This window comes from Clytia hemisphaerica, unplaced genomic scaffold (genome assembly GCF_902728285.1).
Source record: "Clytia hemisphaerica strain Z4C2 unplaced genomic scaffold, Clytia hemisphaerica genome assembly, whole genome shotgun sequence".
Taxonomy (NCBI): Eukaryota; Metazoa; Cnidaria; class Hydrozoa; order Leptothecata; family Clytiidae; genus Clytia; species Clytia hemisphaerica.
The window spans coordinates 6,781-16,498 of NW_027103359.1; the positions used below are offsets into that span (position 1 = coordinate 6,781).

The following is a 9,718-nucleotide window of genomic DNA, read 5'->3' on the forward strand; positions in this document are numbered from 1 at the left end:
ACAAAGTTGGCAGTTAAAATCTTCGCTTGGAAAAGGTTGAAAGAAGACATTGCATTGACGTCAAAAGAGGGCTATGCATTGACTTTAGACAGCCCACTTTATGCCAACTTTAATTCACAATTAGAATAGGTAGGGCGAAAAGTGGGCCGTCTAAACTAATTTAAGTCTTGTTAATTTAACAATTTCTTTTACACTTTACAGAAAATTGGAAATGTGATCAATACCGATGGTTGAACTATGGATCCAAAGATATTCCCAAACGAGATCCATTGGTCAAAAAGCTTTTCTTCATTGGTAAAAACCCTGATGGTAAAACCAGCAAATTTCAACGACATGTTTACACCTTAATCGGTGAACAACGATGTCCGAAACCAGTGCTGGTGCATTACATTGGTGATGAGAGTGTTATGATTGACCATCCCCACGGTAACACAAAGAAATCCAGTGAACCATACTATGCTACAGCGCCATCCGTCAGAAAGCATATCAGCTATAAAGCAAAATCACCAAATGGTACACCCAACCGTGTTTTACATGAGCATTCGTTAGATGGACTGGATGGTCTAAATCCTGTCTTAACACCGAGAAATAAGATACAAGTTCGAAACATTCGACGTAATCTGAAAAAAGCTAACGAGAAACAAAGACCGTCAGCTGAGGACATGGCTACGTTATACAGTCTTGGAACAGAATTACCAGGATTCTTCCACTATGTTAGAACATATCCAGATTTTGCACTCATCTGTGGTTTGAATGATTTAGCATTAGAGGTTGAAAATTTGCTAAAGTTAAACGCTGGACCCCTTGTTTTTTCCTTTCATGAGACATTCAAAGTTGGGAAATTTTATGTCACCACTTTTAATTTTGTACATGCTGCGTTTTCGGATCGCCCAGTGATTCCATTACACTTCTTGATCACTGAGAGTACTGATGAATACGCCCTGTACGAACGTCTCTTACGAACTGTCTCAGAGAATGTTCCGATGCTTGACCAATTGGAAACAGCTGTAGTAACGAGTCAAGAAAATAATTTTGCTACTCCTTTAAATATGGTTTTTCCGAATTTCATGCAAGTTTATGATTGGGAGTTGGTTCTAATGACGGCTCGTTCATGGCTTCGTAAAAACAGCCAAAACGTTAAAATTATTACCGATCGAGCGGAAGACATGCGTGTATTATTAAACAGCCCTTCCTATGATGACTTCTTACAAAACCTAGAGAAATTAAAGCGGCAATGGGATGAAGGGTTTATCAACTATTTTAACGATTATCTACTGGAAATTATTCGTAAAAGACTTGGTCGCTGGCTTCTAGAACGTTACAAGTTGTACCATCCACAGATGGGAGTTATTGGTGCACGAAATTTAGATCTCCAAATTGTAGTCCGACATTTACAAGAACTAAAAGAAGTCACTTTAGACATACTTATCCCTTCCCTATATCATCTTCAACTGTATTTATCGACCAACATTATGAAAGGCTTCTGTGGTTTGGGAAGGTATAAATTAAGCCCTGAGTTGAATTTCTTACGGTGAACCGATGAATTGATCCTACCGAATAAATTGTACGAACCACAAGAGATGTGAATATTTGAAAGTTCGTGGTATCTCTTTGGTGTTTGAAGAACTACAAGAAGAAGGAGAAGTTGGCAGTGTCATCCAAGCACAACGTATTGTTGAAATGAACAACATCATACATTGCCATCAGTTACAGGTTGGAATGATTTCTTTTAATTTTCTTTCATTTGCAGAATGACGCAAATGATTTTCGTCAATCCAAACTCGCTCATCTTGCTTCCCTTACTTTTAGATTTCAAATAAACGGGGGGAGGGGGTCGGAAAATTTTTCGAGATTTTAATAAACGGGTGGGACCTAATTGCCGGGGGTTGGAAATTGTACTTCTGAAAACCCCAAAATAAGGTAAATATAGGCTAAAATCAGGCTATTTAGAGCAAAATAAGGGCCTTCTCTTTGACAGCTGAAAATAATCTTAAAAATTAATTAACGGGGGGGGGTCCTAATAAGGTCCAGGGGTTGGGAAACTTTCGAAAAATTAACAAGCGGGGGGCGTTTATTTGGAACCTAAGGGTACTTGAATTAATCAACTTGAACACTGTGTAGTCCTTAAATGAAACTGCAATTTCTGTAATTTGTAGTGTTGGGTCACAGACTTTCATCGCAATAAACTATGTTTGAAACACAAGACTTTTTCTTGGTAGGATGGTAGGGAAACATGTTGATAGATTCTCTCTACCTTAACTGCAATTTATGTGATTTAGTTTAGTAAGATGTTTACTGGCAACAACAACTTTTTACGACATTACATATCAATGCAACCTTTCTTTACCAAACAGGCTTTCATGGTGAAATCACCATCAGGGGGTTTACAAGCAGTTCGTTTGTTTCCACGTGAGTCGTGTTCATGTTCATTCTCACAACGTTGTTCACACATCATGGCTGTTATGTTGGCTGTTGGATTACCGCTTTTCCCGGAAAGTGCTCCTAAATGTAAGCTAGATTCAACCTGTTTACTAATTTCCATTCCTTTTGACGGAAAGTGCTCCTATGCACTTAGTTTGGCTTCTGCTTTATAACCCAATTCGCTGGTAGATACACATTTTTTTTAAGAAACTAGTTTCACCAAGCAGCCTCAATGTTTCTTAAGAAATCGGCCTTTTGAGCCTTAAATGTTTCTTACATGTTTCTAAACTTTGTCAAGCTTAAAGGGTGCATGTCGATAATACAATAGTCTAATTGACTAATCTACGGTACTTTCCTATCTTCTATATTGATTTTCTGACTTTCTCAAGTGTTTCTAACTGTCATGTAAGTATTTTTCTGGGACTTTCTGCCTTTACCGGAAGGTTCTTAAAAAAAAAACGAATTAAAAAATGTTAATTTCTCATTCTCAGCCGCAACATGTTTCTTAGATGTTTCTTAGTTTTTAGATATTCTGAGCATCTTGTTTCTTAAAAGTGTGTTTCTTAAAAAAAAAACGTGTACAGATGCTACTCAGTTTACCATTTGTATTCCTTTTGACTGAAAATTGTCCCCTTTACTCTTCTCTCCTCCACCTCAGCTGCTTTTAATAATATATTGGTCCTTGACAATTTTACATCACTTAATATTGTATTCCTCCTTCACTTGCAGCTAAAAAAGGGCGTAAATCAAAATCCGCCAAATTCGTACGCCCATCAGTACCGCCTCCCGCCACAATCACCACAATAGAAGCAACGCCCCAGCCACAACCAGAACAACCGCAACAACAGGTTGCTCAAACGCAGCAACCTCAACCAACCTTTTCATTAGAGTACGATATACCGATCAAACGATGACCACAGACGAACGTTTTCCAATGATCGTGGCGCCCGATGCGACGAATGATGCTAATAATTTAATCCCTGTTACCATGGAACTCGCATATCAAACAACTTAAAACTGTCGGTATTTCCGGGTGATCCTTAGAAACCGTCATTCGTTGTTCGGCACTTTGTACGACCTGCTAAAACGCTATGCCAGCTCTGTTTGGTCATTTCCTATTTGTTTGGTCAACAGCACACGTGGACACTTGTTTTCTAGATCTCATATGCTCATACATCGTACGATAGAGCTCTGTCGCACTGGTGGAAACCATGCTTACACAGATTTGATATTTTAACTTATCGCCTGTTGTGAAGATTTTCTTAGCTTTATTACCTAATGTAAATATAACATGTAGATTCTATGATGAAATTTAGAAGACAATTTCTTTTGTGGCAGGGGTTCTGAAGTATGAGATACGCAGGGGGGGTCGGTACTAAAATTCCAGACATCATGACTTTTAGTGACGTGGTGGTATTACAAAAAAGGCCTTAAAGCATTTTAGTACCATGTGTACTAAAATCCCAAATTAGGTGGGGTCTTCAAGAAATTTAAGAAAAATTTTAATACATGAGTACTAAAAATCACCAAATTTTAGGAAATTTAACTATTGACCAAGCATTTTAGGCAAAATGAAGAAAATAAAAACTTTCTATATAAGATTTAAACACCCCTGTGTCACAAAGTAAGCAAAAATTTCGTCCGCGGTGGGAAAGTACCTTTGAATTTCAGCCCCTCTGGGGGCTTTTATTTCATCCCCACTCGAAATTCCATGTTAAAAAAATTGCACTCCAAAACCAGCCCCCACTGGGTTTTCTAACCTTGGAACAATAGAATTTCTATCCCATTAGCATTTTAATAGGAATTTTTATCCTCACTGAAGAAAAAGGTTCCACCGGGGATGTATTTAATGTTCTGCTTTTATATACTATGGAATGAAAAATGTTTTCCAAGTTGAATGCTTTGTTTTTGTAAAGAACCATGGATAACTGGATAGAAAAGAAATAGCAAGCTGTAATTAGAGGTGAAAAATAACCAATCAATCTTTCCAATAACTAAAGTAGAGCAGAGCAAAAGTGTCTTACTGTAACTGTTTCTGAGTCTTTATCTAGAAGAGATAGAGATAGATCAGGTTTATTGACAGCTTAAATAACCAGAATTGGCATTTTTTTTTTTGTTGAAAGTCCGAAGACCGCCATTCTCTGAACCGAATTCCAAAATAAGCCTAATTTAGGTGGTCACTATGCAAAAATGTCAAAAAAAAAATTAGTACATGTGTACTAAAATTCCTTTTTCAAAAATTAGGTGGGGGTATGTCAAAAATTGTCAAAAAACCTTTTAGTACTCATATGTGTCTTGGATTGGGCTCTTCCAGAATACATGGGGGTTGGAGGATATTTTGTCCGGGGGGTAGCAAAAAATCATCAAAATTTGCTTTGTCAGGGGGGTAAATTTGCTCTGTCCGGGGGTAATTTGGGGTGTCCGGGGGGTCAGCAGATGCTTGTCCGGGGGGTAAAACCTATTGTCCGGGGGGGCAAAAGTCACCCTGTTCGGGGGGTAAATCACTAAAAATTGTTATATCCTCCACCCCCCATGTACAATTTTTTTCTGAAAGAGCCCAATTTGAGATAAGTTGGTGGCTATAATATTCATGTTTATTCACTATCGTAGAAATAATTATTGAGATGTTAGATAAATCATATCGTGAAGTACACGTTTTTTATAGGAACATCCAAAATTTTTGAAGGATGTTCTTAACTTCTTTAGTTTTAAGCCTAAAAATGTTCTTAACATGTTCTTATTTTCACCATTTTTTGAGCATTTTTGTCCATTTTCCTAAGAAACTGGGTATTCTAGAGTCCCAAAGCCTTAAAATGTTCTTAACTTGTTCTTAACATTTTTGCCATCGAAGCCTTATGTTCTGATATATTTTGTTTTTCTAAGAAAACGTGATTCGTACAGTACGATAAGACTGAAACAGAAAAACTTTCAACAAAGCTTTCCAGCTCATGTTCAGCACTTCTATTTTAAGTTAGTAAAATGTTTGATCTTTTTGTTTCTTTTCTTTTTCATTTTGACAACAACAAACGAAACAAACAAAACAAAATGAAAGAACAGATGTTTCAATATTGTGATGGTGAACTTTCAATATGGTTGAAATATGCTGTTGTTGGTGGGTGTATGAAGAATGCTTTTTAGCCGCAAGGGCATCGTAAGTTTGCTTTTATCGTCTTTTTATTATGGTTTTTAGGAATTTGAGTGGAAAAATATCTGGTACTCGAGTAATTCAATAAACTCTTCTACGCCATTATTCAAATGCTAATATTTTAACCTAGTCAAATGATTTGAAACTTTAAAGGTTTTGTTTTCAAATAAGAGTGATATAGTTTGCTTACTCCTAGATTTTAATTTACAAGCTTTTTGATATTGAATTGACACGGATGTTGAGCAAGATTGGTCAGAAAGAGGAAAAGAAAAACATATTTTGTTCATATCAGCACAATATAACAATAGGCAGACATTGTCCTTATATGAAATATGTGTCTGGTATGAAACGGGAACACTTATGTGAAAATAAACCCTTTAAGGGCGAAATTTCAGAAGAAATAAGGAGTGAAAAAGCATTACTCTCACCACGTGTTCTTCAAAATTCGTTAGCTGTCCATATTCTATTCTCAATAAAGATTTCATTTTTCCTACAGGGATTTCTTTTCAAGACATTGATATTTTTGGTGATAACAAGCATTTTGTTTGGTGTATGGAAAGAACCCTCTTTTCAACATCTCTTTCGAAGACAAATCAAAGTAACCAATCAACTAGCTGGACATGTTGATGGTGGATCAACCGAACTGCAATCGGCAGAACATCCAGATGAAGGCGAAAACGGTAAGGATAACAATAATGGCAGACTTGTAGTGAGTAGCTATTCGTTGTTTTGAACTGGAATCAGTTTTCATCAATGAAAGTAGTGGGTCTTACCACCATGCATCCTTAACACCCTGCTGAAAAGTGTTTTGGATTGGAACACAATCCATTGCGCAGATATCAAAACTGAACACTACGTACCAATGTTTTGTATGATCTCCCGGGGGGGGGGGGGGGTACTCCAGGTAAGTGACCTACCGGACGTGCGGCCCTTAAGGGTAGGTTTTTTTGGACTTTGGAAAGTGCACTGTAAGGGTTGATTTGTGAACAAGTGGGAAAAAGTGCACTGTAAGGGTTTAAAATTTGAGAAAATACCAAATCTTGAGGTAAAATTTGAGAAATTAAAAAAAAATCTGCCCTGAAAAGGGCAAAAAAATTTGGAAAAATTGCACTATAAGGGTCGGTTTTTAGCAAAGTTTTTCCTGCACTGTAAGGGTCCGATTTTAAAGACCTGATTTTTGGCCGAACGTACGGTCGTTTTCAAAATCGAGTGCCCCCCCCCCCGGCCCGGGTATGATCTACAGTACGAGTCGACAGACTTAAAACTCATACACTTTTAAACTTTCTTAGTTATCTCTAATTAGAAGCTCTACTATTCGAATTTTTCTAAAGTTCGAACTGAAACATCGGTCCCCTCAGCTGGAAAGTAGTATAAAAAAGTCTCTGTAATTCGAATGTTTCTCTAATTCGAAGAGAATTATCGATCCCTTGAAGATCGAATTAGAGAGAGTCGACTGCATGACGAAAAGAAATTTACTTTAGTACAACAAGTTTTACATTATTAGGGTGAGCTGTGACTTTTGTCTCTATACTTAGATGCAATGAAAAGTATTCTGACGTGTCCTTTATTTCCAATTTCCAATTTCTCTTACAGAGGTCCAAGAAGACAATATACAAACGATCTCAAAATGTGCTTTCAATTCCTTGGATGTGAACCAACCTCGTCCAAACATCTCATCATTTCAAGCAACCAAATGTCATCCGATAATTCCCACAGAGGAGGAGTGCTTACATGCTGAATATCAATATGGTGTCACTAAAAAGACTTCTCCGATGTTCTCCACCTGTCGGCCTTTCAACAACTACCAAACCATTGCTGATTTATGCCGTTTCAAAAAAGAAAATGACCGATATCGAGTCATTTGTGACGTCAAACCATGCAATGGAGGTACAATCCGAATCGGTTTCTTTCAACGAGAGACCGGATTCATCAAGTTTTCCACGGCAGATAATTATAAAGCAAAAAGTAAGCTGGAAAAAGCGATTTGGAGTATATATAACGTTCACAAATCGAAAGTGAATTTTTGTTTGTTAGCTTGCTTCAGTGATCCGAACTTCATCAAACAAGCTGTTGTTTTTCCTCCGAGACTATTGAAACGAAAAGTGGGACCCAAGCCTCCAGACCATGACAACAAAATCAATATAAATATCCTGCTATTAGACTCTATCTCTAGACAACATTTTTATCGAAAGCTACCAGCTACTGTCGAGGCTATACGTGAAATTAAGGTAACCAAAGAGAGCAAAATATACGATTTCGAGTTCTTTCAAAGTATAGCACCTAGAACGTTCCCAAATGTACGTGCTTTATTTAGTGGCAAAGTAGACATCGACGCAAACGACGAGGAACTAGACTATCATCTTGAGAACCTTACCGGATATTTTCGTAATCTTGGTTATCAAAATATCTTACAAGAAGATAGCTGTTGGTTCGACGTTTGGGGTTCTCTAGTCACAAACAACAAACATATGGAAAATGTTTCTCAAAACTGGAAATCGATCCGTGAAAAAATAGACCAGTTACCGATCGATAGCTTAGGAGTTAGTCATCTCTCTTGTGAAGCTTTTCAACAATATGGGAAAACAAATCAATTTAACAATCCACCAAAAGTATGCTATAACGGTTATCTATTGCCATCCTACTATTTGAACTTGACATTTGAATACTTTCGAGAGATTGAATCTAGTCCTTTTCGTTCAACTTCGAAACCTGTTTTCATGTACACTCATTTGAATACAGCGCACGAGTCGACAGGAAAACGTGTCGCCCAGATGGATTACCTGCTAGCAGGCTATGTTCGTAAAATGAACGCGTTGGAAAACACATGGACGATCATTTTATCCGACCACGGACCTAAAACGACGAAATATGCTCAACAACATTTAGCAGGACGCCTAGAAATAGGTCATGCTGCAATGTTTATGATCGTTCCACGGAAAGTTCAGGATTTTCTTGGGGTTGAACGTTTAAAAGCTTTGGAAATTAACCAAAAGATTTTATCAAGTCATCTAGATTTGCATCATGCTTTGAAAACTCTGTATTCGAAATCTGCTGGCGGATTGCTTAGACTTTTACCAAATAACCGTTTTTGTGGCCATGTCCCTATGTACTCTTTTATGAATTGTTTGTGTAACGGTGGCACGAAAATTCGAACACAATCTGAACCTTTCCATTGGATAGCTGAATACGTTATTGGTTACCTGAATGAACTCATGACGCGGTCGTTACTCTCCGCTGGCACGAAGAACGGTTATCAAAATTGTGAGCGGTTGATTGGTAGTAGGTTTAATAAGATACGTGAGAAGGAAGTACTGAAGGACTACAGGTATTTCGTTATGGACGTTTTAGTTCATAAATATCGCGGTGAAGAAATTTTCGAAATTGTAGTTCGCATTCGTAAAATCTCTTTTACAATCGAAATCGTAAAATGGCGTCGTGTCAGTATTTATCAACATTTTTCTAAATGCTGTGATCACGCAGTTGATATTCAGTTATGTGTTTGTCGCAAAGAGAGTTTGGGCGCCCAAAACCCTGGTCGTGATGTCTCAAGACAGTTATCGATTGCTAGTTTCGGTGTGACCACGGAATCTGCATTTTTAGATTCTAAATGTTTATTGTTGATGAAACGTGAGAAATCGAATGTTTTTCGGACGTACGAAATTACAAATATGTGTTACGATCGTATCTATCATACAAACTTTACAATCGATGATAAATTGAATATACGATCTACAGTAAGTGTTCCCATTTCAACGGTCGTTCGTCCATGGTTTATACATTACATCACTACAATTTCATTGGATGAAGAGAATGTCAACCCTCAAGAAACGATTGCATTCAAAATTGAAAATTTGTAGCAGTTGTATTTTTTGTATATTTTGAATATAAAAATTTGAACAAAAATGTTACATTTGAAATGATCTGGAAAAATTTTTATTTTGAAATTTGAAATTGACTGTTTAGGGAGCGGTTATAAAGTATCTACCTTATCGGCCCTTTTTACGCCGGCCCTTATTCTGCCACAGCCTAATTTTGGGCTTACGCCAATTACTGTAGCGCCGTAAATGATGCCAAAACTTGTAAAAATCGCTATTCAGGCTTCAAAACAGTAAGTATTAACTAAAATTTACATTAAATTAAAATGTCATCTTT

General features: G+C 37.2%; 2 protein-coding genes across 3 annotated transcripts; both read left to right on the plus strand.

Moving 5' to 3' along the window:
* Nucleotides 1–201: 201 nt before the first annotated feature.
* LOC136821789 (uncharacterized) lies at nucleotides 202–3,314 on the plus strand (the record flags this gene model as incomplete). Of its 2 annotated transcripts, XM_067078005.1 has the most annotated exon segments (3): nucleotides 202–1,713; nucleotides 2,355–2,508; nucleotides 3,151–3,314. In XM_067078005.1, a coding segment is annotated over 1 exon segment (1,334 nt), but the record flags the coding sequence as incomplete, so codon positions are not given.
* A 2,119-nt stretch (nucleotides 3,315–5,433) lies between these two features.
* Nucleotides 5,434–9,483, plus strand: LOC136821803 (uncharacterized). The gene is made up of 3 exons (XM_067078024.1): nucleotides 5,434–5,572; nucleotides 6,063–6,246; nucleotides 7,160–9,483. Exons 1-3 carry the CDS (start codon nucleotides 5,549–5,551, stop codon nucleotides 9,421–9,423), a joined length of 2,472 nt encoding a protein of 823 aa, XP_066934125.1. The 5' UTR covers nucleotides 5,434–5,548; the 3' UTR covers nucleotides 9,424–9,483.
* The last annotated feature ends 235 nt before the right edge of the window (nucleotides 9,484–9,718 follow it).

Bases quoted from the DNA above. Each gene is read 5' to 3' on its own strand.
- LOC136821803 (XM_067078024.1), top strand. From the start codon at position 5,549: ATGCTTTTTAGCCGCAAGGGCATC. The intron at 5,573-6,062 runs GTAAGTTTGCTT...TTTTTCCTACAG, and splicing joins TTTTTAGCCGCAAGGGCATC to GGATTTCTTTTCAAGACATT. The intron at 6,247-7,159 runs GTAAGGATAACA...TTTCTCTTACAG, and splicing joins TCCAGATGAAGGCGAAAACG to AGGTCCAAGAAGACAATATA.